This window comes from Typopeltis vanoorti, chromosome 1 (assembly GCF_054136105.1).
Source record: "Typopeltis vanoorti isolate ZY-2024b chromosome 1, IOZ_Tvanoo_1.0, whole genome shotgun sequence".
In the NCBI taxonomy this organism is placed as follows: domain Eukaryota; kingdom Metazoa; phylum Arthropoda; class Arachnida; order Uropygi; family Thelyphonidae; genus Typopeltis; species Typopeltis vanoorti.
In genome coordinates this window covers 52,541,764-52,563,400 of record NC_143549.1, presented here as the reverse complement: position 1 = coordinate 52,563,400, position 21,637 = coordinate 52,541,764, and the positions used below count along the sequence as shown (strand labels likewise).

Below are 21,637 nucleotides of genomic sequence, written 5' to 3'. Positions count from 1 at the left end.
CCTGATATTACCTGTCCTGCTTGTTTGGCAGTAGTAGGACAGTTTGCAACTACAAAGGACACCTGGTATACTCCAGGTAGGTCTAGGGAAAGTGGCTGGTCTTTGGTGGAGCAGATAAGAGATGCTAATTTTTTATATCGTTTGTAACAAGTTGTCAGGTCATATTTTTTTAGGATTTTTGTTAGCTTTTCAGAAGTACCCTGGATATAAGGAATGGTGATAGAGTAATCTCTGTTATGAAGGGGGGGGGGAGTTGTGGTTAATTGGTTTTAATATTTTTTAATATTCAAATATAGGAAGTATTAATTAAGTTGCTTCACTTAATGGTACATTGTCTTTCCCAAACATCTGGCAGTTACACACTAGTAGTGAGAATGAATTCAAGAATCCAGTTCCAAAGGTAAGCCATTTCAATCATGTACACTCACTCTTTGAGAATCTAGCCTTTCCCTTTCTTGATTGCAGTCATTCCTAGTTTTCATGGATGTCCTTTCTCCACCTGCTGATATCCTATATGACTCTTTCAAAAGCTTGAAGGTCTCTCTATTCTATCACCCCTCTTTCTCCTGTTTCCAGTCCTCATAATGTACATACCACAGGCTGGATATCATCTTTAACACTCTCCTTTGTACCTTCTCCACTGTATCTACATCACCTTAGAAACCAAATCTACAAACCAGATTTGCCTAAGAGGTAAAATGACTTTCTTATTCTTACATGTCAGTGTTTCTTTCAGCATTGAAGTTATCCTCTGAGAAATCTTCCAAATTTCAGCTTCCTGGGTTAACTCCATGATCCCAAGCCTGATCAGTTTCTTCTATCATAATCCACCTATGTAATATGCCATCAGATATGTCATCATACCAAAGTTCATAATTTTACATTTACTAACATTTTTTTTTGGATTTTTTTGGGGTTAGGGGTTAAAAAAATACTAAAACCAGTAAACCACAACCCCCCTCCCCCCCTCCACAATAAAGATTACACCAAGTCTATCACCATTCCCTACATCCAGGGCACCTCTGAGAAAATAACCAATATCCTCAAAAAATATGACCTTACTTCCTGTTACAGACCATATAAAAAGTTGGCATCCCTTATCCGCTCTACCAAAGACCAACCACTTCCCCTAGACCTACCTGGTGTATACCAGGTCCCTTGCAGCTGCAAATTGTCCTACTTTGGCCAAACAGGCAGAACAACAAATATCAGGATTTCAGAACACCAAGATTACATCCGGTTTCACCAGCCGCTCTGGGCTGGCAGACCATGCCTTAGATACCCACCATAAAATTCGTTGGAAGAAAACAAAAATAATTCATCGCAGCAAGTTTAAATACGAAAGATTATTCAAAGAATCTTCAGCAGCTCTAAAAAACGTTCCTAACCTCAACAAATTTGGGTGCATGAAACTACCCCAAATTTGGGAGACTTACATTATGAGAACTTCAGCCCAACTGCCAAGACTACCAAATTAGCCTGCAAGAGGGCACCATTAGGACTTTAGGAACAATATTAGTTTCTTGCTTTCTTCCTCATTTGCTTTGTGTTAGTGCCTGCATGCACATACCATATCTTTATGTTCCTGAAGATGGCAATGTGACGTTGCCGAAATATAGAAATTAAAATTAAAGTTACCTTTAATTAATATACTTTATATGCGTTGTTAATTCCGTAAACTAATTACCAGTTATGTCTGACCAACATATAGCCTTGCTACTAGAACCTTTACTACAGTGTGGTGCAAAAAAAAAAAAAGTACTGAATATATGTTATTTTTTCTTACTAAATAGCTTAAGGAAATTACAACGTACAATAGAATATACATTAAAATAAATTTTAATACACTTCCAATATATCGGCAACGTCACGTTGCCATTATCACAAGAACTTAAATATAAGACACAAGCACAACACACACAGCAAATGAGGAACGAAGCAGGAAGCTATTCTTTTTCCTAAAAGTCCTGATGGCGCCCCTAGCGTGCAGTGCTGGTATTCTTGGCTGATTGGGCTGAAGGTCTTCTGATGTAGGTTTCCCAAATTTGTTTAGGTTTGGATTGTTTCTTAGGGCTGAGGCTGATTCCATGAAAAGCCTTTCGTATTTGAATTTATTAGTGTTATCGTGACTTTTTTTCCACCGTATTCTATGGCAGGAATCCAGCGCATGATCTGCAAGACCAGAGTGGCTGTATTGGTGAAACCGGATGTAGTCCTTGTGTTCTGAAATTCCAATATTGGCTGTCCTGCCTGTTTGGCCAAAGTAGGACAGCTTACAGCTGCAAGGAACTATACACCAGGTAGATCTAGGGTGGGGGGGGGGGGTCTTTAGTGGAGCGGATAAGGGATGCCAATTTTTTATAAGGTCTGTAACAAAAAGTTAACTCATGTTTATTTAGGATTTTTGTAATTTTTTCCGAGGTGCCTCGAATATAGGGAATGGTGATGGATTTAGAGTAATCCTTATTGCGGAGGGGGGATTGTGGTATATTGGTTTCAATATGTTTTGAATTTTTTTTTTGGGGGGGGGATAGCCATTGGCTGAGAATATGGTTTAATTCTGTGGTTAGGGCATTGTCATTTGAACAGATAAGTTTAGCCCTGTTGTGTAGTGTGTCTTAATGACTCCATATTGTTGTGTGTGTGTGGGGGGGTGAATGTATCTGCCTCTATGGGTGGGTTTTCTATAAACTGAGAAAACCAAGGTTCCATCAGGCTGGCAGGTGACTAGTGTGTCTAAGAAAGGAAGACAGTTGTTTTTTTCTTCTTCCAGGGTGAACTTGATTCTGGGGTGTTGGTTGTTTAAGTGTGTTAGGAAGGAGAGGAGTGCATCGGAGCCATGTGGCCAAATAGCGAACAAATCATCAACATAGCAAAGCCATATGGTTGTTTTTTTTGGGGGCAGAGTTTAAGGCTTTCTCTTCAAAAGTCTTCATATAAAAGTTGGCCAAGGGTGGGGAGAGTGGAGAACTCATGGCTATCCCCTCTATTTGTTTGTAGAATTTTCCTTGCCAAACAAAATAGCCTGAGTTCATTGTGAACTGAAATAGGGCTGTGATATCGGGAGGAAATTTAGCTTGGATTAGCTCTAAGGATTCTTTCAGTGGGACATTTGTGAATAAGGAGGAGACATCAAAACTGACCACGTCAGTGTGTTTGAGTGTAAGGTTTTCTATGCTGGCTTTGAAGTGGGCTGAGTTTTATGTGTGAAGGTGTGTTGCCAATATAGTGCGTGAGGGCTTTGGCCAAATGTTTAGCTAGTTTGTATGTGGGGGAATTCAATGCCGTGCACTATGGGACGTAATGGCACATTTTCTTTATGTATTTTTGGGAGTCCATATATACGGGGGGAGGGGTTGTTTGGAGTTAAACGGTTTTAATTTGTTAGTGACTTCTACAGGCCAAGAAGTGACCTTTTTAAGGAGCCTGTGGAGTTTTCTAATTTGTGAGTTGGTGGGATTGTACTCGACAGGGAGGTAAGTAGCCCGGTCTAATAATAGAGCATTCAGCTTACCTGTGTAATCCTTTTGGTTAAGCAATACTGTGGTGTTCCCTTTATTCGCTTTGGTGATTATTATTTCCTTGTTTTTCTTTAATTCTTGTAATTTCCTTAAGCTATTTAGTAAGAATGTATAACCAACGTCTAAGCTTTTCCACGAGAATTACGATAATTCACGGAGATTCCATTGCACGTAAGGCCCGACATTACGGTAAAATGAAGTTGAAGCTATCAAGACAACTGAATCGTCTCGCTTTCCTAAAACGCTGCCAGGATAACCAGGTAATCCCAAACTGTGTCAAATTCAAGCAACGTTTCATTTCCCAAAAGGCTCTCCATATTTATAACCATGCCAACCAAGTTTTGCTCGGGAAACAAATCGCCGCTACCTGTGTGAAGCTAGCTCAGCTATCCAGGCACTCGAAGATGAGCTTTCCAGCACCTTGAACCATGAGATTTGGTCTATTTTATACGACATCTCATGCACTGCTACGGACAAAGAATTTAAAAAAGTACAGGAACAACACATCAAAATATTTGAGAATTTAAAAAAGAACTCAAACTCCAAACCACAACTTCCTACTGACATGGTAGTCAACCTTTCATCAATTAGTTTGAAACTTGAAGCACTCGACGCTCTCTCACGTGGCCACAACTTCGTTATTATGCTCAGAAGAATACTGGAAGTTTACTGGGAAGAATATTTCTGAAGACATTATGATACAAATTGAACGCAGGATTCGACACCTTCCAAACCACGTTGCCAATGATATTAGACTGGATGTAGCTTGTGTTGTTACCAAAGCAAAACCACCAAAAACCAACATGCCCAATAAGGAAATTAAATCTCTGCAAGAATTAAAGAAAAACAAGGAAATAATAATCACCAAAGCGAATAAAGGGAACACTACAGTATTGCTTAACCAAAAGGATTACAGTAAGCTGAATGCTCTATTATTAGATCGGGCTACTTACCTTCCTGTCGAGTACAATCCCACCAACTCACAAATTAGAAAACTCCACAGGCTCTTTAAAAAGGTCACTTCTTGGCCTGTAGAAGTCACTAACAAATTAAAACCGTTTAACTCCAAACACCCCCCCCCCCCGTATATATGGACTCCCAAAAATACATAAAGAAAATGTGCCATTACGTCCCATAGTGCATGGCATTGAATCCCCCCACATACAAACTAGCTAAACATTTGGCCAAAGCCCTCACGCGCTATACTGGCAACACACCTTCACACATAAAACTCAGCCCACTTCAAAGCCAGCATAGAAAACCTTACACTCAAACACACTGACGTGGTCAGTTTTGATGTCTCCTCCTTATTCACAAATGTCCCACTGAAAGAATCCTTAGAGCTAATCCAAGCTAAATTTCCTCCCGATATCACAGCCCTATTTCAGTTCACAATGAACTCAGGCTATTTTGTTTGGCAAGGAAAATTCTACAAACAAATAGAGGAGATAGCCACGAGTTCTCCACTCTCCCCACCCTTGGCCAATTTTTATATGAAGACTTTTGAAGAGAAAGCCTTAAACTCTGCCCCAAAAAAAACCAACCATATGGCTTCGCTATGTTGATGATTTGTTCGCTATTTGGCCACATGGCTCCGATGCACTCCTCTCCTTCCTAACACACTTAAACAACCAACACCCCAGAATCAAGTTCACCCTGGAAGAAGAAAAAAACAACTGTCTTCCTTTCTTAGACACACTAGTCACCTGCCAGCCTGATGGAACCTTGGTTTTCTCAGTTTATAGAAAACCCACCCATAGAGGCAGATACATTCACCCCCCCACACACACACAACAATATGGAGTCATTAAGACACACTACACAACAGGGCTAAACTTATCTGTTCAAATGACAATGCCCTAACCACAGAACTAAACCACATTCTCAACACTTTCTCAGCCAATGGCTATCTATCCCAAAAAATCCAAAACATATTTATACCAATACCCCCCCCCCCCATGCAACAAGGATTACTCTAAATCCATCACCATTCCCTATATCCAAGGCACCACGGAAAAAATTACAAAAATCCTAAATAAACATGACTTAACTTCTTGTTACAGACCTTATAAAAAAGTTGGCATCCCTTATCCGCTCCACTAAAGACCAACCTTCCCCCCAGACCTACCTGGTGTATACCAAGTTCCTTGCAGCTGTAAGCTGTCATACTTTGGCCAAACAGGCAGAACAGCCAATATCAGAATTTCAGAACACAAGAACTACATCCGGTTTCACCAATACAGCCACTCTGGTCTTGCAGACCATGCGCTGGATTCCCGCCATAGAATACGGTGGAAAAAAGCCACGATAATACACCGTAGTAAATTTAAATATGAAAGACTTTTCATGAAATCAGCCTCAGCCCTAAGAAACAATCCAAACCTAAACAAATTTGGTTGCATGAGACTGCCCCAAATTTGGGAAACCTCCATCAGAAGACCTTCAGCCCAATCGGCCAAGAATACCAACATTGCCCACCAGGGACACCATCAGGACTTTTAGGAGAAAGAATAGCTTCCTGCTTCGTTCCTCATTTACTGTGTGTTGTGCTTGCGTGCACGTGTCTTGTATTTAAGTTACTGTGATAATGGCAACGTGACATTGCCAAAATATTAGAAGTGTATTAAAATTTATTTTAATATATATTCTATTGTACGTTGTAATTTCCTTAAGCTATTTAGTAAGAATGTATAACCAATGTCCAAGCCTTTCCACGAGAAATGTTATTTTTATTTTTACCATCCCTATAAAAAGATTTCTATGCTCAAAGTGTTTAATAATTACACAAGGGTTCAATTCTGATTGCTGCAATGACTTTTAACTATTTCTTTTAGAATCAGGAAAATTATTGACTTAAGATCAAATAAAAAAAAACATACATTTAATGAAACTAAAACATAATATACATTTAAATAAAATTACATAAATAACTACAAAAAACATTACTACACAATTAACTGGATCCAAGACCTTCTAAAATAAATCTACACTTATCCAAAGATTTTGTTGTTTTCACAACAAAAATGTTCATCAGTCAGTTTCTTTGTTAGGGCCTTTTCCAAAAATATAAAATTTTCTTCCTCTTTTCCATGGAATCCTTTTTTATCACCCTTATGTAGCATACAATATTATTCCTCCTGTCTCACTGAAGTATAAATATTCTTACCTCTTCCAGTTCTATTTGATGCACAATTTACGAATTTTTGTACCAGAGAAAGAGATTTCTTCTATTATTTCACAAACAACATATCTAAGTCTTCATGTTAAGCCACTTTACAGTTTCAAATTTCATCAATTGCTTTTTCCATAGTAATCCAGTGTCCTTAAGACAGAAGATGAAACTTTCCATTCAGTGTTTCCTCAAACATTCAATTAGAACATTAATTGTATTGACAGTATCTACTAAAATAAAGAGCCAAAAGGCTTCAATTCAGAGTTGCAAAATTAAAAAAATCAAGTGGATATTAAATCCAGCATTATTTCAAAGCCAAATGTAGAAACTGTGAAAGTTTTGTAAAAATAAGTTGATCAGAGAGAGCTTACAGGAACATATACCCACTGGCATTTACAAGTTGCCATAGCATGAACCATTTAGAAAACATGAATGCTGCCCAGGCGTCCATATATTTGCTTTCTAATTAGCCCATTTTTGATAAGATTTCACTAATTAGAAAGTCGTAAATACCAATCCCGTAAGCTCTCTAGTCAACTTATTTTTAAGAAACTTTCAGTTTCTACATCTGGCTTTGAAATAATGCTGGATCTAATATCTACTTGATTTTTATAATTTGGCAGTATCTTATTTTATTTACTAAATACTTGTTGACAATCTCATTTCCTCCAGTTTAGAGACTCACAGTTCTATGATTCCTTTTCAGGATCTTCTAATAATATTCTCCCATTGTCATGTAAAACGTAAAAACTTCCTAAGAACAAAATTCTTCAGTTGCCATTCTCACATTTCCATTAGCTTTCTACTAGTTTTCCTCATTACTCCAAATACCAAACACTCTCTCTCTCAGCTGTCAATCACCCATCAAAGTCCTCAGCAAACATGCGCACTCCACGTAAATGGCAAGTGAGTAGTTACATATAATGGCTGATGTGTTTGTCTCATTAGTGCAAACAGAATGTCTACACAAACCACAACAAATATCTCAACACTTAATAATTTTAAATTACAATAAAAAGATTGAAAGTAGCATAATTATCATAATCTAGTAAGTACATCGAAATTTCAGATGCTTTACATTTCATTTTGACAATAATATCAATAACGGGCACATCACAAGTGTTGATATGTGTGTTACGAAACCAAAACTAATGATATATTAAAATAGAGAAATAATGTAAAGAGATTCATAATTGTAAATTATGATTATTTTTACATTGTGAAGTAAATGGGTTTATTAACAAAGAAATATATGTTTACACATGATATGTACATCCACAACTGTTGGTGGAATCTTGGTTGAATAATGCATTAACAATGGTAGATTATGTGCTCAAAAATGGACACCCTGTCTTTCAAGACGGGTTTCATAGTGCATGCAAAGGTTCTCTGTCAGCTTGGAGAACAAGGGTTGGGACATCTGCTGGACATATATAATTTTATCCCTTAGTTCATCAAGGTTTGAAGACGGGTCATGGTGTAATACCCATTTGCTCAACATACTCCCAAACAAAGGTCAAGTGATGTGAGTTCAGAAGAACGTGAAGGATACAGGAATTCTGTGAACTGGGGAAGTGTTCCCGAACCGGGTGATGTGTTATAGGTTGCTCTGTCCTGTACAAAAAATTGAACTTTTTTGCATGATACATTCTATGCCAATCCTGGGTGAACGGAACCAACACATTCTCAATGTAGTGTTTGCTATTCATGGTCATGGTTACACTATCCTTATCCATGGAGAAGGACCATGTCCCGAAACTGCACACCATGTGATGACCTCACTGTGCAAGGTATCTCTTGGACAAATTCAGATCTCACAAAACCAAGAAACCTGTAGGTTTGTCTGTTTACATAATAACCGCTTAGATGGAAATATGCTTTATCCGAGAACCAGACATTATTGAGAAAGGATGGATCTTCATAGACATCGGCCAGCATGCATTGCTGTTAAACAGTGACCCACCTGAATGACATACAAAAAGGCACTCAGCTCCTTAAGGATTCTCTGTAGTAACTACTTCAGTGTTCCAAGTTTTATTGCTGTTCGGCATTGACTGCAAAACTTGCTCCAGCACAATCCAATGATTCTCATTTGTTTAACAGCTCATGATCTCTCTCTGAATGCCCTCTGCATTGCAGCAGAACACACTCAGTATGTTGGAACCTTTCAATTAAGGCAATGATGACACTCTTGCTTGGGGCTTGTTTACAGAAATGATGAACAAACTGTTCACAAACATGTTGTAGGTTTGGACCAATTTCTCTACCAACTCTGTATGAATGAAAATAATGCTCAACAATAAATGTTTTTTCTTCCAATGTTAACACCACCTTCAGTACTGTTTTTTTGTTGTGGCATACCATAGAAGTTAAGAACTGAAAACCAGATCTCACTAATATCACTAATCTAAGGCTATGCCAAGATAGTTTTTCTTCACATTTATTCACCAAGACAACAAACTCAACTACTTATTCCTGATATTTATGGCATTCATATACAGACATAAGTTATCTTCAGGCATCTTTGTATACTTACCACTGTAGTTTGCATGACCCACTCAGACAACTTGCAGACCTTTATTCATATCTAATGCCTGGCTTATGCAGATATCCTTGTATATCAGAATATCTTGAATTAAAATTCAGATAATCAGGAAATCATGAATATTTAAAAATTACAATTTTGTTTCAAAAAGTGACTTGTCTGTATATGATTAAACAATGAAAAAATAAAGAGAGAGAGAGAGAGGAAGCAAAAAAGAACTGAAGCAGTCTCTAATCTAATGAAGCTTGTTCCGTAAACAACATTGGTAAAACAATCTTCCTAGAATGTCCATACCAAAGTACTTTAAAATAAAATGGACTACAAGCCCTAGACTGAAGCAGTGGATAAGAAACCAAAACAAGCTACTAGGCCTGATTTTGTAATAGTATTATTACATACAATTTGCAATTGTATGTAATAGTATTTGCATATGTAAATACTTTATAATGTTGTAACGAATATTGTTTATTTTATGCAGACAGTGTATTTGAAGACAAGTGTTGTTTTGACATTATTATTACGGGTATCTTCATGGAGTCAGTAGACTCATTGTGGGAGACCCAAACTATCAAAACAATATCTATCATATCTTTTCTTGAATTTATTTAGAGACGAAGTCAGGCAATGCACTCCTCTCATCCTTTCATTCACCACCCTGCAGGCGAAAAATCTAGTTCTCATATCCTTGTTAACCACACTTTTCCTTAATTTCCAGGGATGACCTCTTGTTCTTCCATCACTATTACAGAGCTATTATTTCACTATTATTTTCCCTGCATCAATCTTATAAAAACATTTTAGTAATTTAAATGTTTATATCATATCCCCTCTTCTCTGCCATCAACCAACCTCTGCAATCCAAAAGCTCTCAATCCATCAATGTAGGGAGCATTTTTTACATCACTCACCAACTTAGTCACTCTCTTCTGAACCCTCTCCACAACCTCCTCATCTCCAAGTGACCAGACTTGAGCAAAGTAATCCAAATGTGGAAGTATCGATGCCTTATAAAGGGGAATAATAACCTCTTTATCTCTGGATGTTAGTATGTTCTTCAATAACCAAGTAATCCTATGTGCAATCTTGGACACCTTAGCAATGTGTTTCTCTGAACTTCATCTCCCTATCCACCAACAACCCCAAGTTCCTAGTCTCATCAATCTCTTGGAGTACTGTTCCATCAATGTAGTACACAGCTGGTAACCTTTTAATCCTAAAATGCATAACTTGACACTTTTCCACATTGAACTGACATCCATTACCTTTTACCTATTTTGGAAGTTTATTTTGCACTTGGTTAGACTATAATAAATTTAGTTTAATCCTTTATCCAAGTGTAAGCAAACAAAGTTCGTGCCTGAAAATATCTTCAGGACTGAGGTAAAGTGGATTTTCAGGTACAAACTTTGTTTGTGTACACTTGGATAAAGAATTAAACTAAATTTATTATAGTCTAACCAAGTGCAAAAGAAACTTCCAACATCTTTCTCTAAATCCAGAGTAATTCAATAATAAGATGGTACATCTGTTGGCACCTCGTATATATGTAAATATGACCTCTCCTATTGCTTCTGCCTTAGTATCTCCACGTTTGGGTCTGTCTCCCATGCTGGATATATATGAGAGGCTCTGCTTGGGGTAGGTTTTTGCCTGTCTCTGAGTAGAGCCACCATGAGATTATGGCTCTGTCTGGTGGTGGGTAGAGCCAACGCTGAGAAGTTCTTCTTGGTGACGGGGTGAGCCTGTCACTGAGCGGAACAAATCTGAGTTGGGCGATCTTTTGGGATCGTCTAATTTTTAGAGAGGTCTTTACTTAAATACGCTTCAATAAAGGTCAAAACCAGTCTGGGTAGTGGCCCTTCCCTTAATGCATAGCAGTATACATGTCCGCAAGGAGATGTGCTTTGAATTATGGGAGATACTGAGACAAGGAGTGATGAGAGCTTGGTCCACCTTTTCTCGGAGTTGGTGTTGTATGACCTTACCTCAGTCCTGAAGATATTTTCAGGTGCAAACTTTGTTTGCTTACACTTGGATAAAGGATTAAAGTAAATTTATTATTAATTTTGCCAGCTTATTTAAATCATCCTGCAAACTCTCAACATTGGCTTGATTTTTTATTGTGCTACCCAACTTTGCATCATCAGCAAACAACTGAATATCTCCCTTCAAGCCATTTCTTATATCATTTATATCTCCCTTCAAGCCATTTCTTATATCATTTATATGCAAATTAAACAATAACAGCCCAAACACAGAGCCCTGAGGCACACCACTGGTGACTTGCCTCATCCTGGATTCTGCTCCTCCATACACCACTTTCTGGTATCTCTCCATGAGCCATTCTCTTATCCATATCACCAGTTTAGTATCCATCCCCATCTGCTCCAGTTTGCACAACAGTATTCCATGGGATATCCTGTCAAAAGCCTTAGCAAAATCCAGAAATACCACTGTGTAGCCATTTCCTTTGTCCAACTCAGATGTCATTCTATTATAAAAAGTTAATAAATTACTAAGGCAGGATCGGCCTTTAACAAAACCATGCTGGCCCCTATAGAGTATCATATTCTGATCCACCCATTCTTAAATTCTGTCTTTAACCTACTTTTACCACCACTCCCGAGATGGTGATTGGTCTGTAATTAAATACCACAGTCTTGGAGCCACCTTTATACAAAGGAACTACTTTGCCTTTCATCCACTCCCTAGGGACCATGCCAGAGTTCAAACTTAAGTTAAATAACCTAGTAAGAGGTGTTGACAATTCCTTTGCACATTCATGCAACACCCGAGCTGATATTCCATCTAAACCTAGAGCAGTGTTTGCATTTGAATTCTGCAATATACTAAAGTATCTCTGATTTTTTAACTTCAATTCTCACATTAGTTATTGCTACAGGTACAGAGATATCCTCACTTGGGTGATAGACTTTTGAAAAGTGATCACTCAGTAACTCTACTATTACATTTGAATTGGTCACTTCAATACCATCAGCACCCACTAAAGTTATCCTTCCAAAGTCATTCTTCCTTTTACTTGTCACTTATAGGAAGAACTCTTTAGGATTACCTTTGATCTCCTTGGCCAAAGTCTTCTCATAATTTGGCTTTTCTTACTATGCTGGTAACCTTCCTAGCTTGAGCCTTGTACTGCTCATGGGTGTACTGATCACCTTTCTCCTTGTAAATTTTCCATAACATTTTCTTTTTTTGCAGATCAAGCCTGATACTACTACTACTACTACTCATCCATCTAATACGCCTACCTTGTTTGTCTTCGTGACCATGGGAATACATTCATGATTGCTCTCACCAATTGGAGGTAATGAGGACACCTTACTTATGCATATGTCCTCTGAACCAATGACCAGGTTCAACACACTCACACCACGAGTCCCTTCAGTTATGTGCTGTTTCAAGTAATTATCTCTTAGGTGTATGAATTCCATTTCCTCTTTTGCCACGTGATATTTCCTCCTCCCAATTGATATCACTATAATAATCACTAACCCTGCACTCATTGCACTAATTTGCTGATGCATGAATTCAATATCCCTGTAAAAGGTGCTGTAAAAGATGGATGGCAGATGTATGAAGAAATGAACAAAAGAAACCCAGAGATTGGGTTTGTAGATGAATGCCCCACAGTCATGGATATGAATGAATTAAATTTGTAAGGTCTGAGCAGCTCTGGTTCTTCAAATACACACATCACAACCATAGGACATTATGATCATTGCGTGAAGGAGGAATTAAATGAGTTTGATTTGTTTCTTCTCATACAATTTTTTTTTTTTTTATGTAAACTCCACCTCCCATAGAAGGTTGTGAACTTATGCATTACACATTGTGGATGAGCTAAGGTTAGGTAACATAACATTCCCTGCTCTAGAGATTAAAAGTACCTTTTTCAAGCCAGTTCACACCAGCAAAAAACAAATCGGGTGGGAGTGAAGTGGATGTGCAAACTTATTAAGCAAGAGATCCATAAGATGTGGAATAAATATTGTGAGAGTAGTTATGAAATAAATAAAGCACAAGCAAGAAATGTTATGTATTCCTGTGTGGCCAAAAGGCAACCCAAAAGAATTTTACTGTTATGCTGTAAAAGGGGGAAAAATGAATGTAGAAGAATAACTTTAGTGAAGGCAGACAGTACCCTTCTGTCAGAAGCAGATGAGATTGTTCAAATAAGTGCTGACTTCACTAAGATCTATCAACCGGTGTATGTAACAAGGTTCAAGAGATAGATGGGATATATACTAATGGAATGTTCAGCTGAATTGGCTAGGGCTTTGACATGTATGTATAACTTGAGTCTCCTCATCTCAGGAAAGATCCCAGTAGGAATGGGGAAAAATGCATGGTAGTTCCTTCCATTGTACAAAACTGATGTTCCTGACTACTGATCTATCAGTAGCTGAAGTGAGAATTTTAGAGAAGTTTGTACAAGCTATATTTTACAAAGAATAGAATGGATACACTCTGTTAAGGCATTTGATATGGGCAAATGATAATGGATGTTATTGGAATATAAACTATTGACATGAATAAGTGGGTGACTGAAGGACATTTATCAGACAGTGAAAGTGATGAGAAAGTAGTAGAGATGTGAATCTGCCAGATATAAGGTGACAAGTGGTGTACTGCAGGGGTCAGCCCTAGGCCATTGTTCTGCATTAATGATATTGGATAGGACCTGGCGGGAGATAATTGTTTGTTGATCATGAAAAGATTAGGTTGGGCATCAGAGATCTTTAGTATCTGTACTTAAATGTCTCAAATTTTTATATACATTGGGTCTTATTTTATAAAAATCATATTCCAAATTAGAGACAAATTTGTTCCATGATTCTCTGTGTCTTTTTTTCACTTCTCTTTTAGCTATGGCTCTTTATTATTATTACCAAGAGCACCAGGGAAGCCACATACTACATGCACCAGCTATCATGCTTATTCTTGAATTCATTCACGTTGCTTGCACTCACAACATCCAATGGCAATCCATTTTAATCACACACCATCCTTAAGTTAAGGGGATAAAATCCCTCATTATTTTGAAGCCGGATACGAAACTTGGAGATCGAAATCTAATCTAAGAGTTTCATGCCGAAGAACTATCGGTGAGTCCAAACGTAAGTCAACACCTCAGTAGTACAACACTAGGGTAACTCAGATCAAGCTCCATCACTATCCTTAATATTTTCTCATAATGTAAAACAGCTCCTAGGAGATGTATTACTGTTTTACATTATGAGGAGAGTTTTAAAAGAGGTAAACCGTGAGTAGACATATCGGTACACAATAAATAACGGAAAAAACTCACGTAGAAAGATTATTTATTAGTATAATTTTCGCCTGTGTGTCACAGGCATCTTCAGTACATTAAGCTCAAAATTAGGTGGCGCTTTTTGGAATTGTCAGTTAGTGTTTAATTTTGAGCTTAATGTACTGAAGATGCCTGTGACACACAGGTGAAAATTATACTAATAAATAATCTTTCTGCGTGAGTTTTTTCCGTTATTTATTGTGTACCATTATGAGGAGAGGTCACTACCCAGACCGGTTTCGACCTTTATTGAGGTCTCATCAGTGAGTAGGTAGACCTGCATAATACCAAGGTTTAAGTGAAACGAACTTACATACCCCTACTATGCGAATTGCCAGAACGGTGTACCCATATATTATTACTATGATAAAGAGTCCAAGAGGCTATTTTTTTCCGGCAGCGTAAATTAAGTTAAGGGGATAAAATCCCTCATTATCCAGATACGAAATCTTATCTAAGAGTTTCAATCATAATGTAAAACAGTAATACCTCTCCTAGGAGCTGTGTTTTACATTATGAGAAAATATTAAGGATAGTGATGGAGCTTGCTCCACCTTTACCCAGGTGTTGACTTATGCTGGACTCGCCGATAGTTCTTCGGCACGAAACTCTTAGATTAGATTTCGATCTCCGAGTTTCGTATCCGGCTTTAAAATAACGAGGGATTTTATCCCCCTTAACTTAATTTATGCCACTGGAAAAAAAATAGCCTCTTTGCTCTTTATCACACACCATCCTATGAGATAAAAATCTAGCCCTCACCCCCTTCTTAGCAGAATTAATTCTCAGCTTCCAAGGATGCCCTCTTGTCCTTTCCCCACCCTCCATAAATTGAAATCCTGTATGATCCTTTCGGAGATTTGTAAGTCTCAATCATATCACTCCTCTTCCTCCTGGTTGCTAGTGTCTACAAATTCTCAATTTGTCTTTATAATTAGTATTCCCCAATCCTGATATCATTTTTAACTCTCCTTTGTAATCTCTTCACTATATCAGAATCACAATGGAGACCAGACCTGTGCACAATATAATTAGTATTCCCCAATCCTGATATCATTTTTAACACTCTCCTTTGTAATCTCTCCACTATATCAGAATCACAATGGAGACCAGACCTGTGCACAATAGTTCAAGTGAGATGTTATCAAGGCCTTGTAAAGAGGCTAAATGACATGTATATATCTTTACAATTATGCAATATTTGCTAACATGGCCTGTGAATTTCAACTTCCTATCTACTAGCACTCCAAAATCCCTGGCCTCATCAGTTTCTTTCTTCTATAAAAATAATTTATTTAATACAATCATGAGAAGGATTAAGTCATTTTATTCAGGCCTAAGATGATGAATATGGACTTCACAGCTTTCTCTGTATGATCTTTTCTAATAAAAATAAGCCCCTGTGTACAAAACCCTTAGTCTTATTCCAATGAATCCTGTGTCTGGTAGATATGGTGTGACTGCCAAGACATGACTTATCAGAATCATGAAAATGGATGTAACCCTGTGCTTTGGTTGACTATTAAGAAGTCCTGACTTTGTACTCTTCTAAAGGAAATTCAGGTAGTCATAGTTGAGATTTGACTGTATATATGTATTTTTTTCTTTGAAGTCAACATTAACTAATAAGAATTAGTTTGAATTAAAATTTACGATTGTTTTATTTACATTGTACCTTGTGTGATGTTTATTCAACTTATTAACATATTACAGTTCCACAACAGCGTGGTTTGATTACTTGTGTAATTCATAATGACTAGGTTAGAATGGTAATCAAATCACACTACTGTGGAATCAAGCAAGGTAGCATGTAAATAAATGAAAAAAAAAAAGAATTTTTAATTAAAACAACATTTAAGTTAATATTGACAAGATGGAAATAGCAGAAAGCTTTCTTTCTTTTGGCAACACAATAGATATTCCATGTGTTATATATATATATATATGTGTGTGTGTGTGTGATTTTCTTTTAAATGAGTGGTTAAATCTTTTCCTTGTATGTCGTTCAAAGGTAATCACAACAGGAAAGCAGTTTTTTTTTTTTTTTAAGTGGCATAAACCAAAACCATACACAGAAAAGGAAAAATATATGGAACTTTATTTGAAAGGCACAATGGAACTGACTACAAGATGTACATTTTACACTTACAGAAGTATAAAATATTTTAAGCTTACTTTTATCTATAACAGTAGTTAAACTCCTTACATGTCACCTTCTCTCCAATGCTAGTGTATTACATATTTTTTGTTCTGAAAAATACGTAAACTTGTCAATACTGGAACAGCATTAATCACATAATAGGTAATGAAATTTTTAGAAAGACAAATACCCGTCTCAAAGTAGTTTTCATTAAACTGGTAACAGGAAGAATTGGTGATAGATGCATTTAGTACTCTAGTGCACACATATATATATATATAAATGCACAGTTTAAACTTCAATAAATATTTCCTGTAGTCAAATTGAGAAAGAACAATTTTTCCCTGTTTGATTATTGAATTTTTTAAATCTTTACTTGCCAATTATTAAAGAGATCTCTAATAGCAGTATCTTATGATATGAAAGCATAGTGTTTAAATACAGACAAGCTAATACAAGAAGCTAATGCATACTTTTACATTCTTCACTGTTTATACTAAGTAGAAATTATCAAGTGTTAACATATAACATATATAGAAGTATTTTGTTTTGAACAGATGTGTCCTAAATCAGCTAACAGCTAGTGAATAAGAACTATTCCTTGTAATCTTATTTCTTCAATACACTGAAGTAATGTAGTTCTTAATTACTACCCCCTCCCACACTTATAGCATGAATGAAAGTTACATTTTTTTCTTTTTTACTAGAAGAAAAATAATTGTCTACTAACTCAAGATTACAATAATACACTTTAGTTTCACTGTCTCTATGCCATTTATAATGTGAATACCATATATATACTGATTGATGCAAGAATTCTAATATTTGAAACAACCTATTTTCACTGGTACAAAACATGCACATCTCGAAGTGAAAATTGTATGCAATGGAAATTTCATGTGCATACAAAGAGAGAAGACTAAATTTTCAGACAAATGTTCTGCAAATGATAAGTATAGTCTCTTGTTTGATACAAGAAGAAATTGAACCAATGCATGATTTCCCTTTCAGAAACTGCATGATTTGTATCAGTACAAAATATCTCACTGGTGGATGGAACACAGGTATCTTAAATATTCTTGTTTCTAATTTAGTTTACTTATTATCATTAAAATTAAGGACATGGAATTTTGGTGTGCTCTTTAACTCAGCTTTCAAAACTGTAGGATATCAATTCCTCCCATCTCTCTTATAATATTGACAACCTGATGTCCGGCCACTATTTTTATAATCTGAATACAGATTTACAAATATTTGTAAATCTGCATTCAGATTATAAAAATAGTGGCTGGACATCAGGTTGTCAATATTACATATATATATATATTGTTGCATGCAAATATGAAGCAGTACTTAAAGACATGAAATAAATTCTGATTACAAATCATTCTACATTGGGAAACAAACTGTGCATTGTTAAAATCCTGTAAGTTTTATGAGATATAAAGGGCATAAACTCTCAAAAACAACATTACAACTACAAAAGAACAGAAAGACTGACTCAGTAGGGAAATGAGAAATGGTAGGTTTTTTGAATCCTCTCAAAAACTGTGTACTTATTCACTATTTCCATTATTTTTTTAATTATGTAATTCCTAGTTAAATCATTTTTATTTAACTGTACATAAATCTTTTAAAGAAATTCTCATTTCAAAGATTCTGAATATTTTTCATTATTTAACGAGTCTGAAGATCATACATTAAAACAGTTATTTACATAGGTTAGTTTTAAATAAGCACAAAGGCAACTCAAATGAGAAAATATCAGCTCACTATAATGACGAGATCTGTATGTGGTGTGTAAAGCTTATTTCCTCAATAGAAACACTACATTATGCCTTATATATTACTAGCACATGTTGGTGATATATAAAGGCATAATCTAGTTAGAATCAAGGTACATGTTCAGTTGAGCATAGTGTTTTATCATAATTATTTATGCTCTTCCTTCTCCTCCACATTTTTTATTATACTTTCATTACTTTAATGAAACAATGCTTATATTGCAACCATCAGCTTGCATGTGCAGTTCAGTCATTGTAAAAGTAACAGCATTATAAAGTTCAAAGGAGGTTTTCTTTTCATTCAAACTGATTACATTAGATACTAATATAGAATAAGAATTAAAGAATAATTTTGAGGCCATTTTATGAGCTACCTAAAAATATGGAAGAACTACTGCTTCACATAACTCATTACTTTACATCTGCTGGCTGAGTTAATGTTTCAGAGAAAGCAAGCAGTCAGATATATCAGATCATTATATAATCATTCTAGATGAAGCACTGGTGGAAGTACTAACAGTTCAATATTAAGCAATCATTAAGTTTGATTCATAATAATACACTCACTCACTAAAAAGTTTTTGCTTAGTTACAAAGTAAATTATACCAGACAAATTATATTCTTGTTTTAATCTTTTAACCAAGCAAGAGCAAAGTTTGGAATGAAGATATTCTTGTTTTAATCTTTTAACCAAGCAAGAGCAAAGTTTGGAATGAAGATTTTCATAACTACACATCAAATTATGGAATGCTAAGGCAATTTGATGTGAATCATATGCCTCCACCTACACAAGCAGCCTAGTGTGAAGATATTTCATGTGTGTTTACTCATGCATGGATAAAGAATTTAAATAATTTGTCTGGTATAACTTACTATTAATAACATGCTCTTTATTGACATTGATATCTAGTATTGTGTTGATAGCTTCTTCCCAGCACAGCAGTGTTATCCTAATTCATACACGAACTTCTGTTCTAGCAGACATGCCAACTAAAATTATGAAACATTAAATTGCAGAGGAGAATGTAATAATGCTGGGTTTTTTGATATCTAATTTTTTTTTATGTATAAAAATAATGAAGTACTGTAATATCCATTATACAAACGAAATTCACAATGGCCAGATAAAATAATGATTTAATTATTTTTCCAGCTCCACAGTTTCGTCCAGCAGTGGACAAAACCAAAAGGTTGAAGAAGAAAAATAGTTTGACATTTATATCATTTTAGAATCAAAATAATTTCTGAATATAATTGCAGAGAATAATTTTAAGGCCATAATTTGTTTGAAACTTGACATATGGTGGTGCTGAACAAACAAATGAAAAAATAAATATATATATACAGTAATTTGTTGAATATCCTTGTGCACAAAAGTGATTGAGTAGAAGAGCATCTTATTTCATGTAACTTTAATTATTGTAATCTAACTCAACATAAATAAATTACTGTTCTCATTTCATGTGACTGGTGTCTTAAAACATGACTCAAGGAAAATATTCATTTTCCTTTAGCCATGTTAGACAATGAATTAAACATAATGCAGCTGACTCTGGTTACCAGTAGCAACTAAGTCACATTGCGATATCACTTTTTGGGATTATGAAAGAGAAACAAGATGCAAATTTTGCAAAGAAATAGCAATCATACCACTTTGATAGGCATGTTAATGTGATTGTCGAAAATAGACAAAAAGTTGTTCAGATGATTATGAAGTAGCCTCATTCTAACAAAAAACTATTTCTATAATTTTTATAAAAAAACACCCAAAAACAAACTTCTAATCAACTACAGATACTCATGAGTTCCATGCAAAATTTAATCCAAAAGCAATAAAAATCTTTGTCAACAAATTCTATTATTTTATTAAGCAAGAAACCAAAAGCACACCAAACTCTCGTTTAGGAATGAATCATTCAATAACATGCAGTGTAATAATCTGCAAACAAACCCTATTCTTTGGATATGCTTTATTTTTCATAAAGCATATTCATATATATATATATATATATATATATATATAGTGAAATATATATATATAGTGAAATATTTAGTTTGCTATCATTTGTTATCCAGTTTCTCAGCATAACACTTCAATAAATTTAAAACTAAATTAAAAGTATGATTTAAAAAATAAAGAATATAAAACCTTGATCTTTTCTTAATCCTCTCTTATTTTAAGTTTTTATTTATAATTCAATATTATAAACTATCTGATATAATTACTGAACATTTTTGAATCTTAAAAACTAATACAATTTTCGTACTTGGAGAGAGACTGAATACACAATATCAATTCAAATAAATCCCAAAAGGTGACAATTAAAACCAAGATCCATGGGAGGGCTTTAGAATAGTAAAGGATAATAAACCACTGGAGATCTCATATTTACATATGAAGATAAGAGTTTTAAAATATGAAGATTATAAATTGAGGGGAAAAAGTCCTGAGATGTTGGCTAATAGATGAGGTGTTCCAAATGAGGCATGCATTTTATTTGCCAACTATACTAAGCTGAGCAATACCAGTTTATATATATATATATATAGTTAACAAAGTTCACTATTAGAATATATTTCACAGCTTCAACCTGATCTCTGCAACTGAAGTTATCCACTTTTATTTATTCACTTTCCCAATAGAAATTGCTGGAAGAAAACATTTAAATTTCTCTTGCTTTTCAAGCAATACTTCTTGTTCATGAGGTGAACTTTTCTTTGTACTAGTTTCTTCCCAAAAAATGAGCTTAAGCATTGATTAGCAGCATAATGTATAGCTTCATTCATTCCACTAGGTGATTCAAGAAAATCACATTCCTCAATACTGAAATGCAAATCCTCATATCTCACAGGAGTGTAATTTTGAAATTTAGATATATCCTACTTTAGCCTATATCAGGAATGAGTTTCAGCTAGCACAACCATTAGGCATTTGCAAACAAAGATGGGCATATTAAGTGTCACGAAATAATCACATAATTATGTATGGTAATCTATATTATTTTTCATTGTTAATCAGTGTATAATAGCCTTTATTAAATTAAAAAAGACTTGAGGAAGCAGCATCTTTTTTTAATAAAAGCTGACCTTCATATTAAGGTGTCCTCAGGAGAATATGCATATCTACAGAGGACAAGCTAAT

General features: G+C 35.5%; 1 protein-coding gene across 4 annotated transcripts in view; it reads left to right on the top strand.

Moving 5' to 3' along the window:
• Positions 1–21,637, top strand: part of LOC150109973 (2-oxoglutarate and iron-dependent oxygenase domain-containing protein 2-like) — a 202,167-nt gene that overhangs the window by 178,099 nt on the left and 2,431 nt on the right. The window contains exon 8 of one of the 4 annotated variants that reach the window (XM_090397448.1): positions 19,649–19,845. The exons of the other annotated variants lie outside the window; for them this stretch is intronic. Coding sequence (XP_090253574.1) covers positions 19,649–19,703 — 55 coding nt within the window. The 3' untranslated portion in view covers positions 19,704–19,845. Of the gene's footprint in view, positions 1–19,648; positions 19,846–21,637 lie in introns of those variants that run through there. 4 annotated transcript variants of the gene reach the window in all.